This window comes from Protomyctophum parallelum (assembly GCF_964188405.1).
Source record: "Protomyctophum parallelum genome assembly, chromosome: 17".
Taxonomy (NCBI): domain Eukaryota; kingdom Metazoa; phylum Chordata; class Actinopteri; order Myctophiformes; family Myctophidae; genus Protomyctophum; species Protomyctophum parallelum.
In genome coordinates, this window is record NC_139719.1 from 36526896 (window position 1) to 36551479 (window position 24584).

At 45.1% G+C, this 24584-nt stretch overlaps 1 protein-coding gene across 7 annotated transcripts in view; it reads right to left on the bottom strand.

The window, feature by feature from the left end:
- Positions 1–641: 641 nt before the first annotated feature.
- The window catches only part of ep300a (EP300 lysine acetyltransferase a), a gene marked incomplete at its 3' end in the record, with an annotated part of 42528 nt that continues 18585 nt past the window's right edge, over positions 642–24584 (bottom strand). For 2 of the 7 annotated variants that reach the window (XM_083787699.1, XM_083787698.1), the window contains exons 15-33: positions 24060–24507; positions 23061–23179; positions 22668–22731; positions 21750–21925; positions 17339–17427; positions 15596–15676; positions 14820–14903; positions 14106–14174; positions 13243–13299; positions 12159–12236; positions 11889–11956; positions 11537–11687; positions 10720–10866; positions 9433–9546; positions 8979–9144; positions 8462–8629; positions 8035–8196; positions 6798–7079; positions 642–6533 (exon numbers count right to left, since the gene is read on the bottom strand). In XM_083787699.1, the coding sequence (XP_083643825.1) occupies positions 3117–6533; positions 6798–7079; positions 8035–8196; positions 8462–8629; positions 8979–9144; positions 9433–9546; positions 10720–10866; positions 11537–11687; positions 11889–11956; positions 12159–12236; positions 13243–13299; positions 14106–14174; positions 14820–14903; positions 15596–15676; positions 17339–17427; positions 21750–21925; positions 22668–22731; positions 23061–23179; positions 24060–24507 (5940 nt within the window). The remainder of the gene's footprint in view (positions 6534–6797; positions 7080–8034; positions 8197–8461; positions 8630–8978; positions 9145–9432; positions 9547–10719; positions 10867–11536; positions 11688–11888; positions 11957–12158; positions 12237–13242; positions 13300–14105; positions 14175–14819; positions 14904–15595; positions 15677–17338; positions 17428–21749; positions 21926–22667; positions 22732–23060; positions 23180–24059; positions 24508–24584) is intronic. The other 5 variants (XM_083787700.1, XM_083787702.1, XM_083787701.1 and 2 more) reach the window with 5 other exon arrangements.

Below are 24584 nucleotides of genomic sequence, written 5' to 3' on the forward strand. Positions count from 1 at the left end.
ATTTTTAGTAATATTTTTTTCTATTATGACTTGAATGTAAACTATTTATTCTTTATTAAAGGAAAGACTTGTGTATCTGTCATGAATTTTCTTTTTACATGGTTTGATAACTGCCATGCTGGTGCTATTAGCTAACCAGCAACAATGACAAAACAAGCACATATAATTTGGTCATGAGCTATGACTAATGTGGATGCTTGTGTGCCGCCTGTATTTTGCACTTTAGTGAAACGGCATATTATCTGCTCATAATCAGTGTATAGCACAATTCTTGAGATATTTAAATCAATATTGCTCACATTGAGAAAGTGTTCAAATGACTCCTCACCATCATCATTGTTGCCCGTCAATCCACTACAATCCTACTACACGTTGACTGACAATAAAAAACATTTTCTCTAAAACTCTGCAGGCAGCCAGCCACAAGACAGTTGCAAATAGGAGCGCAGAACAGTAAGGGCATTCATTGTACCGAATGACATTTGCACATATAACCTTGGCTGTTAGTGTAACTAACCACCAGCATCAAAAGTACTCAGGTGTTGCAAATAACTTTAGATATTGTTACACATGAAGCAGTCTGAATCAAATGCCGTTTGTACAGCTTCCTGTAGTGGTGAAATTGTGATGCGACACATGTATATATTTTTCCAATGGTACAAACATACTTTATTGTACAATTAATTTATTGGCAAAAAAAAATCAGACCACCAAAATAACTTAAAAAAAAGAAAAAAGAAAACTAATGAAAATGGAGCAACAGTTATTTCATTTTTGCTTCCTTTTAGCAAGCACCAAAATTGTTAACAAGAGAAAGAGCGAAAGAGTGGTCAAAGATTCCATTTGAATACTAAACAAATATTTAAATAGTCTTATTTCCAGTCTCTTGTAGAGGCGAAACAATAAAAAAAGAAAAGATTTGTTCAGTTGCCATCAGTTTTTGTACATTGATTCAGTATGTGTACATCTATATTCATTGTACATTAGACATTTCTTCAAAAGAGAAAAACAGAGGAAAAAAATGGCATGATATACTCCACAGCCTCCACCACAGGCAAACTGAATGACTGTCTGCAGTGTCTTTTTGCATCACTAGTACATCTTCAATACAAAATGGAAAAACAAAAATGAATGTCGTATCTAATATTCCTGTAGGCTTCAAGTTTTATTTCCAAAAAAATAAAATTAAATAATATATCTATATATAAAAGACAAAGAGTTTATTCCTTGTTCTTTATAAAATAAGTCTCAAGATATATTGCCACCTGGTTCCGTTTCACCCAATCCCTTCCCCAAAACCCCGAACTTTTGAGAAAAATAGTGAGCCTTGCGTGTGAAAATTGTGTCTTCAATCCTCTTGGTAAAAAGCTAAACGACCAGATTGTTTTTTTCACAAGATTCTTTTCACCCCCAGCACTTGCACACAGTTTTGTGCATGTGTCTCATGTCTTATAAGTGCTGGGAGTTCAGTTCACATAGATCTTTAGGTGTGTGTGTGTTGCTTGTGAGATCTTGTTACAATAACAACCCCCGACTAAGAAAAGTTTCTCAAAAATACACATAAAAGGCGCATTGGTGCTCATGACCTACTACACCATATACTGTACCTTGACAAAAAGAAAACATTTCAATACTGTACAATAGCTGGGGTGTAGGCTCTCTTACTATAGATACAGGGACAGCCAATCAAATGGGAGAAAAACAAGCATGGAAAAAAAAGATAACTTTTCTCCACTTATAAGGTCTCAAAGTATGTACATCTTATATATATATTTATTTATTTATATATATATATTTATTTTTAATATTTTCATTTTTATTACAAAAAGAAAAACAGTATTGAATTCCACCATTTTCTTTACTTTGTACAGTAATAGTATTAAATTAAACATTATGGTTCAGAGGCTGACAGTTGGTTGGTAGAAGAAAATGGAAGAGGGGACACTACTATAACCGAAAGAGAGAAAAAAAAAGAGGCCCGCAGCCAGGCAACCCCCCTCTCCATGTCCCCTCAGCAAAAATGATTAACTTTATGTCCTTTTCATCTGTCGCTTCCACAGTTCATTACAAAGAGGCAAGCTATACAGAAAACTTTTTGAAAACAAAGCGGCGTGGAACAAGTCTGCCAGTCATCCTGACACCAATTCGTCGATCGTTGCGTCACAGAGGCTCAGACCTAACAGGGATAAAGAGGGAGTGCATATTCATGGGGAGAAAACCCAAGGGTGGGCAGAGAAAGGAGAATAAGTGGACCGCATTTAGCCCTTCCCTCTCCCCAACAATACTGTTTTAAGTTTCCCTCTCATGACAAAAATAGATGCTGTGGATGTGAATTGATTAAGGGGTCTGCTTTGCTGCACGCAAACCGGGCAAAGTACAAATAATACACCCAAACGCAAAACAAGCGGCTTTTAACGGAAGATATGTTTGATATTTGTTTTTGTTTAGATCCAAAGGGAACGGAAGAGAAAAAGCAACGTATAACCCATGATGATCATAAAGGATAATAGAAATTAAAAATACACTTCTCTGCAAAATCGATACAATCATGACTGGGCATGTGAAGACTGGGGGGAAATCCCCCAACAAAACAAAACAACGTAAACAATAATAAAAAAGGTACATTGTATTAACTCACTTTAATTTTGCCACGTTTAAAATCTTAAAAATATTCATAAAAAAGGCAAAGTTCTCAGTCCCCAAAAATATCACGCGTTGTGTCATAGAGCAAGGAAGAAACACCTTCAACCTGAAAACACCCGCCCCACCCCACCAAAACTCCTCCACCATTTTGTACACAATTGGCAAAAAATATATAGATATATATATATATATTAACAGCAATAACTTACCATTGTTTTAATTTATTCATTTATTGACTTCTAAGATTTAAATGTTGCATCTCCCATAGGAAGGAAGTTTTACACAGTTCTTTTCATTTGTACATCAGAAAAATATTTAAATTAAAAAATAAAAACTTCTAAAAAACAAAACAAAACAAAGCTAGTTGCTGCCCCATCTCTGCTCCACCTCCTCTCATTTCACGTACTGTTTATCATCAATGTGAGTCAGAGCATTGAGACAGAGAGAGAGAAAGACATGGTAAGAAGTTTGGGCTACATAAGGTCTAAACTATTATGGTTAATGTTCGATCCCATATCCGGGTTATTGTTGTTTCCGTTATTCCCTCCCAACATGTCTGTCTGAGCCGCCTGGCCAGCATGCATCCCCGCCATACCACTAAGCTGGGACATGATAGAGTTCTGCTCCGATGTGCCATACTGACCCGAGTCCGCCCCAGCAGAGTTGCCCTGTGGCTGCTGTTGCGATAAATGTTGCTGCTGTGGGCCTTGCGGGGCCTGGGGTGGAGCCATACCGGCGTGATGCTGGCCTAAGTGGCCTGGATGGGGCGAGCCCGTTTGGGTCTGTGGGGATATGCGATGGGGGGAGGGCTGGGGTTGGGACGAGGGCTGCATGCGAGGGGACGGGCTGGAGTGGGGTGGTTGGGACTGGGGCCTTGGTGATGGCTGCGGGGATCTGACCTGGTTGCTCAGTGACCCTGTGGGGCCATGTGCCCCTTGTCCTCCTTGGAGATGCGGGTGAGGGGACATCTGTGGTTGCTGTGGGCTCATAGGGCTGCTGTGATGAGCTGGAGAACCCCCTCCTAGATGCTGCTGCTGGAGCAGCCTCTGTTGCATGGCCTGGTGATAGGTCTGTTGTTGCGTGGGCCCGCCGCCACCACCACCACCACCACCACCAACCCCACCGCCACCACCAACACCACCCCCCCCACCACCACCTTGCGGGACCTGGCCCTGCCCTGGCCCTCCTTGTCCAGGCTGCAGTGGGCCACCAGGTCCGCCAGCCCCACCTCCAGGCCCTCCTTCCTGCCCTGGAAGCCCAGCCATTGAATTTTGCTGCTGTTGTTGCTGCTGTTGCTGCTGCTGTTGTTGCTGTTGTTGTTGTTGTTGTTGTTGTTGCTGCTGCTGCTGCTGCATTTGCATCTGATGCTGTATCCTTTGCTGTAGGGCCGCATGCACCTGTTGCTGCATAGTGCCCGGGTAGCCTTGCTGCTGGCCTGCCTGCCCTGGCCCACCTTGGGGCCCTCCTGGCTGCTGCTGGGGACCGCCTACACCCACACCTCCACCACCAGGCTGGGGCTGAGATGATGGGGGAATACCTGGTTGCCCCTGCCCACCCTGCATGAAGCCTTGCTGGGCTTGCTGCTGCTGAAGCCCCTGTGACGACTGGAACTGCCCATGGTTGCCTATCTGTTGCTGCTGCTGCTGTTGCTGTTGTTGTTGTTGCTGCTGCTGCTGTTGTTGTAGATGTCTTCTCATAAACAGCTCTCTTAACTGTGGATTCATACTGACCATGTTTCCTTGTTGTCCTGGCTGCATGGCTCCCTGTTGTTGCTGCTGTTGTTGTTGTTGTTGTTGTTGCTGCTGCTGCTGTAAAAGAGCCATCTGCTGTTGCTGCTGTAAATTGCCATGGAACATTGGCCGCTGTTGTTGTTGCTGTTGTTGCTGCTGTTGTTGTTGTTGCTGCTGCTGTTGTAACTGCTGAAGCTGAGCCATTGTAGGCATGTTTCCTCCCCCTGCTCCTCCTTGGGCCATGTTCATCGCTGGCTGTCCACTTTGATTAACCTGCTGTTGTCCATCCATGTTGGCCAGCTGGTTAGGTCCAGGCCCTCCAACCCCACCCGGACCAGGCATTCCACCCGGCGTGGCTCCCTGGAACCGGATACCTACAGGCCCACCTTGTGGAGGTCCCCCGGGTCCTCCAGGACCTCCAGGACCACCTCCCTGAGACCCCTGGTACCTTGCTGCTCTCTGCTTAATGAAAGTAGCCATGAGGAGGGGGTTTGAACGAAGGATGTTAAGCACCTGCTGCTGCTGGAGGGGAGAACTTGGGGAGCGCAGGGTTCGCAGGAGCTCTTGTAGTGCCGCTTGGGGGAGGTTTCCTGACCCGGCTGCTCCTGCCATCGCAGCAGCTGCTCCTGCCACCCCACCTGGGCCTCCCATCAGCTGCACAAGGCGGCCTGCTTGTGGGTTCTGTTGTTGGGACAACTGCTGCTGCTGTTGTTGCTGAGCGACTGCTTGCTGCTGCTGCGGGGTCATATGGGCCATCATTGGTCTCTGTTGTGGGTTCATACCAGGCCCGCTAGGACCCCACTGCTGGTTTGAGGGCTGTAGCTGACCACCACCTCCCTGCTGGACCTGCTGGAGCTGCTGCTGAACTTGAGGTGGTAATTGAGACTGAGGACCACCTTGCTGCATCCCTGCCAGCATTCCCTGTTGCTGATCTAACATAGTCCTGCCTCCTCCCTGTGCCTGGGGTGGCATGCCCTGGCCTCCAACCATTCCTGTTCCAGGGTGGGGCATGCCCATCTGGGCCTGGTGGTGAGGGTGAGAGGGCATCATGCCCGCTGACCCCTGCCGCTGGAGGATTTGGGCTTGGGCCTGAGCCTGGGCCATTTGCCTCTGGGTCTCTGCCAGGCGCTGGATCTTTAGGGCCGTCTCCACTGCGGCCAGAGGGGGACCTTGCTGCTGACCCTGCCCAGGCATGCCCCCCTGTCCTGGGTTGGGTTGTGGATGCTGCTGGGGTGGAGTGGCCGGCCCCATCCCTGGTTTCCCCAGGGACTGGGAGGCTCCTGGAGGTCTTGGGGTATAGGGAGGCAAACTGCCAGGATGCTGCTGTTGCTGGATCTGCTGGACATTTGGAGAATGCTGTTGCTGCTGGAGATGGGGTACCATCTGCTGCTGCGGAGAGGTCATCATGCCCCCTCCGCCTCCCGCTCCTCCACCCATCTGCTGAAATTGATGGAGGTGGTGCTGAGGAGGCATGCTGCCTCCTTGCTGCTGGAGCTGCTGTTGTCCTGGCGTCCCCATCCCTCCCATCCCTCCCATCCCAACCCCTTGTGACTGGGGCAGGGCAGGCATACTCCCCTGGGTGGGGGTCTGAGGGGTGGGAGGCTGCGTCCCAACCGACGTGGGCGTACTGGGACCTGTGGCTCCATTGTTGCTGCCTCCTGGGGATGGTAGCCCTCCCGGAGTCCCTCCAGGAGGGGGAGGCTGGCCAACTCTCTGCATGCTGGCCATCCTCCTCCGTAACATTTGCGCCTGCTGGAGGCGATGCTGCAGCTGCTGCTGGCGTAGCTTGTGCTTGATGTTCAGGCAGAACGGGACGGGACACTTGTTCTCCTGACAGTGCTTGGCATGGTAGCAGCACAGAGCAATGAGCTGCTTGCAGATGGGGCAGCCGCCGTTGGTTTTCCGCTTGCAGCCTTTGGTGTGCTGCACCACACGCTTCATCTTCTGGCAGGATGGCAGGGAGCAGTTGGCGTTGCGGCACTGGCAGGCGTGCACCAGCGACTGGATGCATCGCTGGATGCTGAGGCGGCGAGAGTCTCCAGGACTCTGGGTGGCAGCGGCTGCCTGGTTGCCACTCTCGTCGTCTAAACCAAGGCCCAACTTCTCCATCTTGTGCTCGTGGCCCTTAGTGTTGTAGCAGGTAATACACAGGTCATAGTCCTGAGGGAGCAAGAGAGAGAGAGTTAGCAGAGCAAGGGCTTTCCTTCCCTGTGCATATCAAAGGGTGGAACATCAGCATCACACCAACATTAGGAGAATCACTTCCTCTTCATTTCAACAAGTGTGGAAACAAATTCATTCCCATTGTATTTCACACAGTCAGTCCATTCAGCCCGTACACCTACCACGTCGTTATCAACTGCAGTTTATTTATCACACGTTTTGACACAAGACAAACTTGTGTGTGAATTCTTTTGTGCTCACCTCACAGACGGTGCAGTGGAAGCGGGTCTCCACGTGGTGCTTGCACTCATTGCAGGTGTAGACGAAGCGGTCCTGGCTCTGGTTGTGCAGCTCCACCAGCATACACATGGAGCTCCACATGGACCTCCTCAGGGAGCTGAACTCCAGGTGCTTGTCTCGGGCTAGCGTCAGGAAGGCGTCTCGCCCATCCATCAGGTCGCAGGCCATCAGCGGGTCAGGGTCCGTGATAGGGGGCAGGGCGTTGGCCATGGGGGCTGCGATCAGACGGATCACAAAGAACACCTGCAGAACGACACAGACAAGAAACGCATGGGGCAGAGGACAGATTAAGAGAAAGTCAGGGTATTCGTTCCCCATTTACTGGGCAGTAGATTACTCTGACACTCGGTTAAGGGTTTGCATCCCGCTGGTAAACGCATGCATTTGTAAGGCACTTTGGATAAAAGTCTCTACCAAATGTAGCTTATAATTTATTTTAGATGTACTGAAAAATGAATTAGTAAAAAGAAACCAGCCGAATTTGGGCAGATTACTACTCAATCACTTTCCCATCTCGCAAACTGAGAGAAGAAACGGCTAATGTTAGCATTAACACACAATGTCTATCTTTCACCAGAAACATTAATATTTTAAACGCGATGTCGTGACAAAAAATAACCACAAATCAGATCCGAACCTCGGATGAATGATCAGCACCGTAGTTTCAGAGAAAACAGCAAGAAGATCGTAATTTAAAACAGGACTCTATGGATGGATGTTTTGTGCGGGCGGAGATGAGCAAGGCGTTGCCTATCCATATAAAGCGATATAAAACATATGTGTATATATATATATATATATATATGTGTCAGCAGCAGACAATAGATGGCTATTCAAAAACGTATATATAAGTCAGCAGCAGTCAATGTGTTTTAAACATACATATTTAAAAATACAGTCCCCCCCCCCCCTTTCCTCGAAATGTAGTTGTTATGCCAATAATACAAATTCCTCCCCACACACATTTGTCGTCCACTCCTCCCCAGGCAGCACTACAGCCGTAGGAGTATGTGCTCCCCGCCCGGCTTCCCTCCCCCGAACACGGGCCAATGAATTGTTTGTATAGACGCTCGACAAAGCGTAATGCACCACAGTGGACTCGAAGTTAATTTGATAGTGTGGACCCACTTTCAAGGTGTTCCAATAGTAATCCAGTCACATTTCAACAGTGTGACCTAGAACCTCCCCGTCATCGTACCTCCTTGTGTTTCTCCATGGTGGCATAGAGTTTCTGGGAGAGGTCATTTGAGACGTTAGGCATCCCCGGCTTCTTCTTGTTGGCCCGACTGAGGCTGCTCTTGTTTTTACTCGTCTTCTTGTTGTTCTTCTTCTTTGCATTTTTACTGTCACCTTTTGTGGCCTGCAGAAGGAAGGAGGAATTACAGACAAATACAGTGAAATGAGATGCGAGTGAGTGAAATACGGATTGTAGACTTACCGGTAGGTACAATTTCAGCAATCTGCACGCCAATTAAGTTAGGCAATTATTTACTCTGATCTTATGTCCAACTTTGTAAACTTTGCAAGTGGAGATTTTATACAAATTGCTATAAAATACATAATTAAGTATATACATATAAATATTAAGTATGTAGTGCACTACATGGAGTTTCATCTGGCCTTACATCAATACTCTCATTCGAAGTACTGTTCTCCTCTCTTTTCCTCTCCTCCTCCTCCTGCTCCAACTCCTTGATGCTCTCCTCCAACACGTTGGGCCAGAAGTCTCCTTCGAAGTACGGCAGTTCCTTGGCACTTGTTAGACGGTCCTCCGTGGCCTGCTTGAAGATATCCTGATGGGGAGAATGGGAGATGGTCATATAATACTTTATGTACATAATGAATTGCATTTTTATAATGAATTACATTTTTATAGCGCCAAGTACCGGTAATCAAAGGGAGGTGAAGCGGCGAACAGTAAACACCAGTGTCATCAGTTCCCACATTCACACACCAATGGTGGCAAGCTAGCACCAACCGACTCATTGACATATAATAATATATGTATATAGTTTGCGGAGGTTTGTGCTTTATTTTAGATGATAGTGGAGAGACAGGAAACTGAGCAGAACCAGCATGCCCATTTTAATTGTTACATTTCTCCCCTCCAAGCAGCCGCAACAACACCTTCAGCTTCTATACCTTGTAGTCGTGTACTATCCTCTCTGCCACAGCCTTGTCCAGCATCTTCTTGTACCACTCCTGCAGTCGTTTGGGCTTGGGGATTTTCTGGTCCATAGGATGACAGTGGAAGATGTAGTCATCCCCCTCACTGGGAGGACAGGCCCAGATGTGACCCGTCGTGTAGCTGAAGGAGAGAAGAGAGACAAACACAGTGTCACACACACACACACACACACACACACACACCTTTTTGTAGACCATAAAAAACAAATGATGTCATAGGACAGGTGTTCTCTATTCTACCACAAATATTTAGTCACTCCCAGGTCTAAAGTAGTCCCTGGTTAGAGAATTCTGCAATATTAAAGGATATTAAACAGGTCCTGTGGACCCCAGGAAGACTAGCGACCACTTTGTGGAAGCTAATGGGGATCTGAATAAAGAGTAGGTGATAAACACCTCCAATACTCACCCTAACTTCTTGACATACTCCAGGTAACCAATGAGGATCTCATGGTACACTCCTGTCCTCAAATGGCGAGGCTGGAAGAAATGCACACTGTCCAGATAGGAGATGTATACTCGTCTAGGAGATAAAGGGGGAAGAATGTCACTTATGTGAAGTGTGGGGCGTTATTATCCTCATACATTATCATACATCACATTCCGTGCTCAGCCAATCAAATCATCGTTATGGGGTACAACCATTAATCATTGCTCAGCCAATCAAATCATCGCTATGGGATACACACATTGCTCAGCCAATCAAATCAACACTATGGGGTACACACAGACACACAAAGCTGGGCATAGGAGGGGCTAGTGGCCCTCAAAAAGGAGAAAGGGAAATCAAACATTTAATCTTTTAAATTGGAACTGTACCCATTGATGACAATGAATGACATTTTCTATTTTTCATTTAACCAGTAACGAGTGGGAACTGGCCAAGAGGCCGAAATAAAATGACAAATCAGTGCTACCACAATACATGACATACAGAGTAATACATCCATGTTTATCCTCTAGAATACCTCAAAATACAAAATAATCTACAAAGACGTACAACCCTAAGAGACGCAAATAAGGCAAAGTGCTACATTATTTTAGAGAGGATAGTGATACCTGTCCGAACATGTGCAAATGTTGGAGTGTATCTAAGAGGTGATCCTTTTGAAACGCCTCAAGGCAACTTTCAAGGCAAATTTTTGTCTAGTCTGCAGTTCGTTCCACGACCAGGGACCAAAGAAAGCAAGACATCTTTTACCCACCCATTTGAGCTGAGGTTTAGACCCTTTTTGACCAAATTGAATTAGGAAGAAATGTAGGAATCACTGATAATTGCTTTGTAAATAAAAATATACCAATGATGCAGCCTGCAAGATGTCAATGAGGACCGACCAACTGTAGCATACAGCGTACAGTGATGAGTTCTGAAAGGTGAGTTTGTTATGAATCTCAGTGCAGCATGGTACGGGGGGTCAAGTTTGGCCACGGTAGAAGAACAGGCAAACCTATAAATGGCATGACCATAGTCCAGCTGGGACAGAAAAAGACCAAGTGACCAATTGTTTCCGAGAGAAAATTGTATCCCTGCTGGCCTAGGATCAAATCTCAACAAGGTTTTCTCTTCAACTTTGCTTCTACCACTTCTACCAGCAAAAACGCTAAATAATTAAATGAAATAAAAGTGCATTACACACATCTTAGATACAATCTCTTTGGTCTCTATGTCAAGAAAATGGAAAACACGTTGACTCACCTCTGGTTGGGCGGAGGGCAGTCAGAGCCGTACTCCTGAACATGCATGCCAAAAAAACAGACGTCCGACCCGTCGATGTCCTCAAACGCAAATAGGGCTTTCGTCCTGTATGGGAAGGATTCACACATCTCGCCACTGTCCACAAACCTGGACACGAGCAAACAAGAGCATGTTAGTTCATTGGGATTCATTATAACTAATTATGAAATATCTTTTAACTGGTTAACACCCTGAGTGGCATAAACGGAGGTCTCCTTCCTATCAAATAGTAATGCTCGACACTCAGGACGGAACTTTATTGATATCATAAGCGAGCGCATCGCTCCACAGGCTGGGAGCACCTGTTGGGCAACATTCCATGTCATTTCCGGTTGGGACGTCATCCAAAATGTCCCCCCCCCCCCATTTTTTACTGGATGACACCGAAAATCTTAAAACGTGAATAATTCTTGATCTAAATCAATCCGTCCAATTCTAACCAAAGATTATGTTTTTGACGGCTCATCGCGGTCCCGTCGCTAGTCGTGTTAGAATTGATCATACCTCCCGTTGTTGTCGATCGCCTCAGGGGTGTTTTGACTACATCTAGCTACTTCAGCTACATCCAAGATGGCGCCTGGTGCACCTTGAAATGTGCTCCGTTGCTGCAAATCGCTGGGCGCTCTGATTTAATGGTCCTAAATACCCCCGGGCGTTCGGGGTGTAAACTGTGTAATTTTAAGTGTTACTACCGTTCAAGAAAAAACATTTGTTTATTGACTGAAAATTTCGAAAATGAAAAACGACAATTTCTATTGATTTGGCTTGCTTTGTGTACCTGGACTTCATGCCGGGTTTGACCTCTACCACCTTGTCCGAGACGTGCACCACACGAATGGACACCTCCCCCGACTCAGGGTGGTTCTGCCGCCTCAGGTAGTCGTTCACCCTTCCCTCCAGGAAGCAGCCCAGCTTCGTCTGTGGCAACCCTGTATGGTAAAGACAGGAAGGCAGAGAGGAAGGGACAGAGCAATGCAGTTAACATGGTGAAATACTAGATCAAATTTGTATCTGGCCACAACAATTACTCTCAACCAAAACTTGTACAACATCATAGTAAGCAATAAACAACACTATTGGTAATTGTACTTTCAATCATGCACAGCAACAGAAGAAACATAGTTACTTACTTCTACCCGCATACTTGTTTTCTTTTCGAGTCTTGTTAGTTTTCTTTAAGCAGCCGTCACATACAAAACTGCAGAACACACACACACACACACACACACAGTTATTATCTCATATACTTGACTCACACTTTCATGATCAGGATCCCACAGCAAAAACACGTTGAAAACCACTCAAAGATATGGATCTCCTGAAGAGCTGATAAGACACTGTCTACCTTGAATGGTAGACAGAGAAACATGCTCCATCCATGTAATGTTGATGTCACTTACCCTGCTGGCCAGATAGTGTCATGGTGCAACACACAGATCTGGTGCATTCTACGTCCACAGTCCATACATTCCACAAGCCTGAGGAGAACAGACACACCTTTAACACATCGATTTATGTCAGATTGAAACACGACAACAATTCAGTAGCACAATGCCAAAGAGGGTACACGTTACACAGGGGCTGGGGCTAAAGCAAAAAAATAAATAAAAACAAGACGGAAAATGATTCCCCCCCAATCAACATGGCATGTTTTTCCAACGTCGGTTTTTCCATACATTAATGACACTAATATCCAGGCGCGCATAGCGTGCAATGTTTTGGGAGTGGTATTGGTAAAATCACGTTTCCCTTAAGTTCTAACCACCTTATGATTGCAGTTTGCACACACGATGGGTCATTAATTTGCGAGCATCCTCGCTTGTTATTGAAACACCCGGTAGCACTGTAGTGTGTTGCAGAGCACCTGACGTCCAAGCCTGTACTTTCACTACCAACACCTCCATGATTATCGAGCGACTGCCTTGATAACAGGGGAGGTTTTCCACCGTGTGGTGAATTGCATTGTTTAACTCCCGTGTGGTAGTAGCCGGTCCAATCGAGCGATAATCATATGGTGGCTCGGACGCGACTGCCTTTGACAGCACAGTCCAGAAAAGATTAGATGAAACAGAAACACTGCCCCGAAGTGTTTGCTTTGGCACGCCTGTATGGGTAACTTTTGTGAGAGACAAATAAATCCTCTCAAATCTGAGCAGCTGATCGATAGAAGCTTGGTATTTTGGACTTTGGAGAGATCTCTTGACTAGTTGAATGAAGGATATGCTGCGTTTTGATTACTTAATGACATTCACACCGTGACCCATGGCTACATACACCCCCCACCCCCCTTATAATTGTTTTTTGCAGATTGCATTGATCTCATAAATGGCCCATATGAAGTCCTCAAGACGGAAATCCGTCCCCAGGATGGAGAACTTTAAGCCCTGGGTACACACTATACTAAAGTGTAGTACACAAGAGTTTGCTTGCATAGCCTCGGTTGGCAGGACATGATCTGACAGGATGTCATGTATGAGGACTCACAGTTCAGGGTCCAGTGTGTCATTCTTCTTCTTCTCAAACTGGTCTTTGTTTATAGAGCTGAAAAGAAATCAAGCATATTGTAAGATTATAAGAATATATAAAAATACATTCAAATAATATATTATGATGAAGGCATTTTATACTAAAATGAATATTAAAGATGTATATACAGAGCATTTCAAATGTTGATGATGGGGCACTACATAATTGTTGTTCTTCTTTCCAAAATATGAATTTAACCCATTTAGGCCTGACATCAAAAGTCTTCTAAATCCTGACAGGTTTCTGAAATACCTTATGTTTCTATATCAGTCGCGCTCAATATTTCACTGTAATTGACCGCCACCCCCCCCCCCCCATCTGAAAATATGTCGTTCCAGGGACCCCCCGGAAGCAACGATTGGAGTTAAAAATGCTCTGAAAGAATATATTCAAAGATTTTCACCACATTTTCAATTTTTTTCAAACATAGCAGACCTACAAGCTCGTATGAGCTTGTAGATCTACTATTTTTCAATAGCTAAAGTATTATAACATAATGCTTAAAACACCAAAAGGGGTTCCCGCCCTGAGTGGGTTAAGCAACGCGTGTAGTTTACCTCCGATCTAAAATGTGGTGTCATAGAAAAGCTATTATAATACTACCCAAAGTATCATAAACCTCATGTGACCACAAGGTGGGGGTATTCTACTATGTTTCTGGGACCCTTTAGAGCAGACCTGGGCATTGTACAGCCAGCTGACTCTGACCGGCCCGCGAAAGATTACTTGATAATTAGAAAAGAAAACAAACTTTCTAATTACCTTATGGGTGGACTAAAACCGCATTGCTTTTATTTTTAAGCCCATTTATTCTCACTCACACATTGAGAACCTGTCTTCCTTCCTTCACCCCCCTCCAATGCGAAAATGTCTGCTTTTTGGATTTAATTCTGAAAGGAGGACAATGTCGGTGAATGCAAATAGCCATGAAGCCCAGCTGACCACAACACAGTAGGCACTTAATTTGATTACTAAACTTCCTCGCAGGAGGACAAGTTAAATTCCATTAACCCGCAACAACCCGCCTCGACAATAAAGTTGAGATGTCTTAAGATTTTGTCTCATATGGCGTAATGGCAGTGAGTGTTGCGCCCCAAATAATGTGGAATGTTTCAGAAGTTCAGAACGCTTGGGCGATGCGCCGTGAGCTTGTGGATCGTCCGTTTTCGGCACACGACACCGTTGTACCAGTAAATAGTAAGTAAATCTGGCAGAATGTGCACACGTCATCAACACACATTGCCTGCCAGGCTGCCCAAGTCTAAACAATACCATCACTGGTTGGCATATTATTGTGTTGTTGATTAATGGTTGTGACTCAACACTCATCTCACGCTTACTATCAGCGTGAGATGCCTCCAGGGTCATCCGAATGGAAGAACAACTACCACTAATGTTCTTATTGTTAAAATAAAATGCTAGTATTTATATGACTTGCAACTTAAACAAAAACATAGTTTACAACTGGTTGAAATCATTTCCTGTGTTTATGAAGTATGTACAGATTTATTAGATTTATTATTATAGATATATACCCTGAGTGATTCCAGGTAGGTTGCTGTGTTTTCCAACAGTGACCTTTGTAGGGTTTCTCCTGTGTCCAACCCTTTGGGAAACCGCTACAACGTTTCAAGCATGCAAATAGAAAGTAAAAGAATCAAACGCGTGTGAAGTGAGGGGCGCTCTTATCGTACATCATCATGACGGAAAATAGTCAATATGCCTATAATTTGAGTAAAATGTTTCACGTATTTTCCTGGGATGGTAGACTGAGATACGCTGAGACAGTGAGCACTAGCTTTGGTTAACGATATAATATAACCTATTCCATCCATCATGGTTTGCCTACTTGGACAGCATCATGTCCAATGCCTGAGGCGTTCCGTGAGCCGAGCACTTGCTGGCTCAGGCAAGCTGGCCTTACCAAATGTATCACAAAAATAAGCAAGACACTTTCAAATGACTTTACAGTTGTATACCGTAGGCTAAAAAGACTTAAGTGATGATGAGTTAAACAGATAAATGGAGGTTGCTATTATAAGCATGATGCACATAATTTTCTTTTTTAATATCATCCGTCATTGCATGTCGACTTCATCACCTATACACTTGACTAGGATAAAGTAATTATAAAATAATTTTAATATATAATATATATAATTATATATAAATGATAAAAACATTTTTTAATATTAAAACATTTTAAAATAGTGACAATAGCCAATCTACACGCTCATGTGTGCTTGTAGATCTGCTATTTTCACTACTTTTGTGCGACACTCCTGTGAGATGAAGATGAATCAATACTTACGCCTGCGGCTGGCTAGGGTCATCACCCAGGGAAACAGTATCTCCTTGGATCTCGTTGAAACACTTCTCACAGAAGTGGTACCTGAGAGCAATAAGCCCAAATTTTGGTGAACTACACCAGTTTTCCGCACAGCCAATCACAGAGCGCACGGGGAGGGCAGCCACCAATCAGGACAGGGCATGGGCAAGGCAGGACAGGACAAGCGGGGCAGGCAGGAAGTAGGAGCGCAGGACAGCAGGGAGTCGTCGTCAAAACAGCCAATCATGAACCAGGATTTAGGGGGGGGGGGGGGGGGTGCAGGTATGGAGGTACATGGTTGGTCGGGGTGGAAAGCAAGCAGCGGGCATTGAAATGGAGGGACAGACCGGGAGGAGAAGACGGGACGGAACATTCAGGACAACACATAGTAGAAAGGCCAAGGCAAAGCACAGATTAGACATTTGGACACAAGGATGAGTACAACAATCACCATCACAACCGACACAGCAGGAGCACAATCAACTGGGGGGAGGGAAGGAGGGAGCAGAGGATATAGGCGTCACAGGTAATGGTCAGGTGGTAGTTTTGAAACAAAACTCACAAGGCAATTTAAATGTGCACATTTAAGTCCATTTTAAAGTGGGTCCTTTCAACATTCTAGTCAGGTGATCATCAGATGATGTAGGTAGTCAGGTGATCAGACACGGTGTAGGTAGTCAGGTGATCAGACACGGTGTAGGCTGTGTAATCACCGTCAGATTCCTATTTAAAGCAATGTTTTGTGTGGGTTATGTATGCATGTTTGAGTGCGTGTGTGTCAGGAAGTTGCTGGGGTATTCAACAATGAATGTGTGGGTCTTCTGTGTACTGAACCGTACCGGAGCAGTTGTATTGTGTGTTTGAAGCATGTATGTAGTCTGAATATGAGAGTTGGTGGAGGTTCGCATTTTATTAAAATATTGCCTTTCCTTGTACATTTGCCTTTAGCGGTGCTAAATGCAATCTAGAGTGAAAAGGCTCAATCATATTAGCATGGATTTTAATACTGAAATCACAGTGCAATATACTGTAACTGAGGCATGCTGTCGCCTTATTACTTATCTAAGCTGTTTAACCCATTCTGACCTGAGATCAGATTCATACGAGGTTTCCACTGGACACACACTGGTCTGATGAACCCATTCTGACCTGAGATCAGATTCTAAAAATGTCAGTCGCTCTTCGATTTTTCAAAAATAGCAGACCTACAAGCTCGTATACGAGCTTGTAGATCTGCTATTTTTAAATAGCTAAAGCATAACATGATGCTGACACCAAAATGGGTGCCCGGTCAGAATGGGTTAAGCAACTGATGAGAAATCTGATGGAAAGGACCGACTTTTAAAATGCCAGCGTGTTAGATAGAGCGTGAAGGTATGGAAACAATGGCAAACATAAATTGAAGGGGACCATATATTCCCAAGGCATTTGTTCCAAGAGGAAAATCACTCGCATAAAACACTTCTTTGCTAGTTTTCTAGATTTATAAATAAGCCATCAACTGTCAAGTTGTAATAATTAAGCTACAGTACATCAACGGACTTCGCTCTGATGGCTGAAAATTGACTGACACTACAAATCGGTATGGGTACAGAGGTTATTGATACCCAGTCCCCTGTAGCAGTCTAGCAGAGTTTCTGTTGAAACTTTCTAGCCTCCATCCTCTCTAGTAGTGACTTTTATAACGGCCACTAGTAGTACTACCATCTCCACCTCTCTCCATACCTGTTTTGGTAGCTGAAGTAAGCAGCATCTCGGGGTATAGTGCACAGCTGCTTCCCATAGCAGCACAGTGTCTGGGGAGAAAACTCCAGCTGATGGGAGGGAAGGACAGAAAAAAGAGAGAAGGGACAAAGTTCACGTTAATACAAACTTCTGATCAGCGAGCTAAACAACAACTTTAATCAGATATATATTATTTTTAAGATATTTCTTTTGCGGCTTACGCCTTTTAATTAGTTTTTGAAGGGACAGACAGTAGGCTGACAGGAAACGGGAGAGAGATGGGGGAAGACATGCAGTAAAGGCCGTGTCGGGCTCGGGAGTCGAACCCGCGGCACACTGCGACTGGATTACCAGTCGGGTGCCCAGAAGGTTACGCCACCGCCTGGGCAATCAGATAATATTTTTTTTTTTTTTTTTTTTTTAAGATATTTTTTGCGGCTTACGCCTTTTATTGGTTTTTTTGAAGGGACAGACAGTAGGCTGACAGGAAACGGGAGAGAGATGGGGGGATGACATGCAGTAAAGGCCGTGTCGGGCTCGGGAGTCGAACCCGCGGCACACTGCGACTGGATTACCAGTCAGGTGCCCAGACCGTTACGGCACGGCCTGGGCCGCAATCAGATAATATTGAGGCTCAGTTTTATTTTCATACCATTTGAGTGGCGGTCAAATCAATATACTATTGTCTACAATTAATATTGAAGCTAGATCAGTCGATAGTCTTCAGATTACAAACTTTACCATCTTATTTATTTTATATTTGTCGGCAGGGGAACTCAGAACGTGTGTATTCTGGGGATTAGTAGAATGAAAACATAAGTACCCCACCAGAAGAGAAGGGCTGAGGGCCGACCAAACAGGCCTAACATCCTGTTATCCACATTCTATTGGGCAGTGCCCCCAGAGACGAATGTAACACTAATTATGCTAGTGAGGTCTTTAGAATCCAAAGCATGGGGTGTCTTGGACGTGTATAGGCGTCTTTAGGTCCTTTTTATTATATTATTTATAATATAAAAAGCTTTTTGGCCTTTCTTTCTTCAGCAATCCTAGACTGTTTTCGCGCATGCGCACTGCCGTTCACTTTCTTGTTTACGGGCCGACAAAAGTTGCTCATAACTCCAAATCTACGGCGCTCTCCATGGTTTTGATCGTAACGCTGATGTTCTGTGGTAATTTATGACTTCAGCAAGCACCTCGTTTGGAATATTAACGCTTCTAGAGAGACATAAGACAAGGTAGCGTGAGGTACTAACGGATAATTAAGCCTCCCGGCTTAATTTTCTGCCTCATTTACGTGGCACTCTAGCACCTTTATTATGAAGAATTCCCCAGCAAAAGAAGTGTTATGGAAACAAACAGCAGAGGGCGCTGTCTTTTCCTTATTTTTGCCGACGGGTTCCCAGATTGATGAACTATAAATCCACCTCTCTAGTTGGATAAAGCTTGGATTTGATTTCCTCATCTGATCAGATATCAATGAAAATCTGATCGGCTTAGGATTCAAAGTTTTGAACTCTTTGACCAGGTGACCAGAAGAGCAGGCCCTGGAGTCATGGTAATTTCCCATAGAGACTGGAACTACACTGCAAATGGCCATAAACATTCCTATTCTGAAGGAATAAAAGTTGTTTGGTGCGGAATAATGCACACTTCAGATGTAGAACCTTTGTGTCCATCTACCTAGACATGTACACTGAGAACTGCACAAGACGCTTGTCTGCAGCCAGACAATACTGGACGATTTGCAACACAAAAGTGCTGGCTCACTATGCACAAGAAATGGAAAACAATAACAAGAAAAGCACATGTACTGTTTTTCTCAAATGAAGCTTTGGAGCGTCCTGCTGAGATCAAACCCAAAAAGTCCAAACTACTTTGTCCCGTTGTCAAAAGTCAACAGGACATTTGTGTGCAAACCCCCCCAAAATAGCAGAGTCTAGAGAGGAGAAACATGATACAGCATCGGTATGACCGGGGCCAAATTTAGCCATGGACTCGGCATCAACGCTTCCATATTCAGACTGTATGACGGAGGAGACATGCGTTCATCTGAGACACTCACGCACATTCACAAGAGGGTCTCACTCACTCATACAGCATTCCACCTTCTTCACCATTTTGAGTTTGTTTTTAATGACTATTGAATGGACAAGTCCCACTACCCTTTATATTTTTCATTGAACGAGACTGCTGAGAGGGACACAACATAAAGGATGCACAATTGCACATGCAGAGTGAGACAGACTGCTGAAAGAGAGAACATAGATGTACACACAAAGTGAGACAGACTTCGGAGAGAGAGACAACATAGAGAACGTAACAGAGGAGTGAGACAGACCGCTGAGAGAGAGACAACATAGAGAACGTAACAGAGTGAGACACTTCTGAGAGAGAGACAACATAGAGAACGTAACAGAGGAGTGAGACAGACCGCTGAGAGAGAGACAGCATAGAGAACGTAACAGAGGAGTGAGACAGACCGCTGAGAGAGAGGACAGCATAGAGAACGTAACAGAGGAGTGAGACAGACCGCTGAGAGAGAGACAACATAGAGAACGTAACAGAGGAGTGAGACAGACCGCTGAGAGAGAGACAACATAGAGAACGTAACAGAGGAGTGAGACAGACCGCTGAGAGAGAGGACAGCATAGAGAACGTAACAGAGGAGTGAGACAGACCGCTGAGAGAGAGACAACATAGAGAACGTAACAGAGGAGTGAGACAGACCGCTGAGAGAGAGGACAGCATAGAGAACGTAACAGAGGAGTGAGACAGAACGCTGAGAGAGAGGACAGCATAGAGAACGTAACAGAGGAGTGAGACAGACCGCTGAGAGAGAGGACAGCATAGAGAACGTAACAGAGGAGTGAGACAGACCGCTGAGAGAGAGGACAGCATAGAGAACGTAACAGAGGAGTGAGACAGACCGCTGAGAGAGAGGACAGCATAGAGAACGTAACAGAGGAGTGAGACAGACCGCTGAGAGAGAGGACAGCATAGAGAACGTAACAGAGGAGTGAGACAGACCGCTGAGAGAGAGGACAGCATAGAGAACGTAACAGAGGAGTGAGACAGACCGCTGAGAGAGAGACAGCATAGAGAACGTAACAGAGGAGTGAGACAGACCGCTGAGAGAGAGGACAGCATAGAGAACGTAACAGAGGAGTGAGACAGACCGCTGAGAGAGAGGACAGCATAGAGAACGTAACAGAGGAGTGAGACAGACCGCTGAGAGAGAGGACAGCATAGAGAACGTAACAGAGGAGTGAGACAGACCGCTGAGAGAGAGGACAGCATAGAGAACGTAACAGAGGAGTGAGACAGACCGCTGAGAGAGAGGACAGCATAGAGAACGTAACAGAGGAGTGAGACAGACCGCTGAGAGAGAGGACAGCATAGAGAACGTAACAGAGGAGTGAGACAGACCGCTGAGAGAGAGGACAGCATAGAGAACGTAACAGAGGAGTGAGACAGACCGCTGAGAGAGAGGACAGCATAGAGAACGTAACAGAGGAGTGAGACAGACCGCTGAGAGAGAGACAGCATATAGGAGGTACAGGTGAAACCATAGAGTTATAAAGGATAGAGTGAGGACCGGGAGCGACAGCCCCGCCCCCTGCTATTCATTTTAATAGAAGTTGCTCAGTAGCGTTTTGACCGGGAAGACTGCCGGAAGTACCATTATACTGTAAGTATAACTCAATGGCTCGAGCGGAACTCAATTTTGAGGTCCGTGTTGACGCACGTTACATGCTGCAGTTCCACTTTTGGCCAGTAGGTAGTGGCAGCTTCAACGTTGGCCAGCCATTCTGGGGGCTTGGGTGAAACACTCTTTTGAGTGTAGGCCAGAAATAATAGCACAATGGTAAAAAGGGGAAATTTGTATTGTTCAGTTCAGACAAGAGTCAATGTATGCCTCAGCTGTCTACTTTTTCGATTAGTCTGAAAGAGAGCTTTTCGAGAGCCGCTAACCGGCCAAGCTGACTAAACCAGACATTCACGGAGGGAGCAGAAGGAGCTCTCCACTCACACATAATGGCCCTCATTTATCAAGGGAGCGTAGATCAGAGCCCAGGAATCATCTCACGACGAGGCTCACGTGTGATTTATCCATCAGCCATATCCTATCAATCACAGCATAAGAATGGATGGTGTTGTCACTGATGAACCGATTGTCATTTAAATAACACCCCCTCGGTTTAAGAGGCCTCAGCCCGTGTCGGCCAAGAAAATATGGGACGCCAATGAGAAAAGTTACCTCTCCAATCATATCAGTGGCCTCACACACCCCCTGTGAGCCAAAATGACACCTCTGATGCATAAGAGTGGTTTTAGAGATCTATCCATTTCCAGTGCCACACCTCACTCCTGCCCCACCCCATCCCCATGGCATCCATCCATGCCTCACCTTTCTCCCACAGCAGTAGCCTAGGCCCTGCATGACAGGGTCGATCTCCTGCTCAAACACCTCAGCCAGCTTGGAGCAGTACTTGTAGACGCGGGACGTCTTGCGGTTGTACAGCCAGGCGTTGTTGAACATCAGCCATATGTCGTCTACGTACTGCCAGGGCTCCTGGTACTGGCCTGGGACAGTGGACATACAAAGATGAAACAACGGTGCACAATCTGCCATTTTGTAACCCTACAACAACGTATTTCCGATTACATTTAAATCATGCTAAACTTTGTATGAGCAAATGGATAGCAGTGTTGATTTCGTTGACTAATACTTTGACAAAAAACATTCATTCACTACCTTTTTTCACTGACAAAAACTAAATGGAAACTAAATGAAAACTAAGTAAGCTATGATGACTAAAACCAAGACTAAATATATTGACAATTTCGTCAACAAATAAAAACTAGACTAAAATGTTAGGAAGGTACTAGTGGACAAGAAATCCAGTAGAAGTAAAAGACACGTCATTTTACACTTGGTTGCATGCTGAAAATAGCCGATCTACGCGATGCGTTGTGATCTTGTACATCGGCTATTTTCAGTGCCGAAGTGTTGATAGAATCAGCCATTACAACGGCATCAAGGCCCGACAAAATACATTTTAGTCGACTAAATCAACTGTAGATTTAGTCGACGATATGATATTTAGTCGACTAAACACTAAAACATCCCAGGTGAGTAAAATGTGACTGAAACTAAATGAAAACTATTCAAAGGACTATGACTAAAACTAAATTTGCAGTCAAAATCAACACTGCGATCATACTGGTACACAACATATTTCTGATTACATTTAAAATCATGCTAAACTTTGTATGAGCAAAGGGTAAGGTAGTCCATACTCCTTATCAGATGTCCAGTACTGACCTGTATCCAGCTTTCGTTTAATGGTCGACAGGTCCATGGGAGTCTTTACTATGTCAAAGTAGTCCTGCAGGATCACAACAAAGATGTTTACATTTACAGTTCCTGTATTATGCTGATGCTACTATGGAGAACAATTTACCAAAGAGTGCAATCTAAAGACTAAGCTTCAATTCTCAAATAATTAACATTGTAAGCAACCAACAGTATGGAGAGTACTAGGATCAGAGACATTACTTCCAGGACACAGACTATTGCTAGAAGAACCGTCCCAGTTCAACTTGTCCTCCAGTCAGGAAGGACAAGCAATAAACACATAGTGTAATAACATATCGCTAGATGGATCAATAAGACAGTTAAATTCCAAACGCTGACATTAACAATAGTAATACATACAGGTATGCAGAGCAACTGTGGGTCTACAGGCATTCTGAAGGGTAAAGACTCTGGGTCCTGTCTGTACAAAGACTCCAGGGTGGGCATCAACGCCTGCCGAAGCTCCTCTGGTTTGAAGACTGAGAAGAAGAATATACCACACAAAAAAAGTGAATACTTCTGAAAATGGACCAATTAACAGAAACTTAAACACATTCAGACCGTAGGAATGTGGAAACGTAGGAATGTGGAAACGTCATGTGAAATACAACCGATGGATCCAGAGGACGTGTACACACGTCCTAGCGCTTTTTGAGTGGTGCAACGACTCCTACAAGCAGCAATGTCCGTGTACCTGTGTGTGTATGTACCTGTGTGTGTACCTGTTTGTATACATGTATGTATAAGTGAGCACCAGTATGTGACTTAAGAATAGCAGTAGGGGGCGCCAGAAACAGTGAGAGGGGTAGTGCTGTGTCTCTAATGAGAGAGAGTGAGAGAGAGAGAGAGAGAGAGAGAGAGAGAGAGAGAGAGGGGGGGGGGGGGGGGGGGGGGAATTGCACGACTCAGTTCACACGTGTGTGATTTTTCATTGATAAACAAAAAAATCATGATTTTTTTTTTGGGATGGCCTCTCCTTCTGCATTATACTTGCGCATGCACGCTGCCGTTCCCTTCCTTGTTTACGGCTCAGAAAGAAAGGCTCGTCTCTCCTAATCTAGGAGATTAAATCCATGGTTTTGATCAGATGGGCATACTTCCGTCTTCATTTTCCGACTTCAACATGCCTCTCGTTTAGAATATTAATGCTTCTAGAGAGACTTTATCATAATCATCGCGAGGTAAGCAAGCAACATTATGCATCCCGGTTTTTGTACGGAACGGAAGGGTCTTTCAGAGTAAAAGCTGCCATATCTGTCCGGCAAGCCGAGCTCCCATTTTGAAAGAAATCCTGGCGCTCATTGTGTTAAGGCAGAAGACGTTAAAACAATAAAAATACAAATAAAATAAATCCCTTACTCTTTCTTTTAACCGGAGCCTGCTGTCCGGCAGCATCCGTCGTTGGTGTCTCCTCTTCCTCCTTCTTCACCTCCTTTTTCACCTCCGGCTTCCTGTCCTCCGTCTTTACACTTGATGTCATCATTGTGGATGAGGAGGTGTCCATAGCATTGCCTTTGCCGCCCTCTCTCTTCGGCGAGCACTCCTCTCTCTTCAGCTCCAACTTCACCGGCTTGTCCTCCGTCTTGAGGTTGAGTTTCCCTCCTCCTCTGCCAGATGCCTCTCGCTCGTCATCGTCCTCCTCCTCATCCTCATCCTCTTGCTTCTTGACCTCCGTCTTTGGGTCGAGGTGGGCGGCCGAGGAGGAAGCATCTGACTGGGCGGGCTGGGAGGAGGAGGTATCCATGCTACCTACGGACGCCGGTGTCAGGGCCTGGCCGTCGCCCGTGAAAGAACCTTTCTGGGAAAGCTGGAGGGAGAGATAGAAGGAAGGAAGTACAGAAGGAGAGGGGTGGGTTAGACAGACATGAGGGACTGTTCATGTAA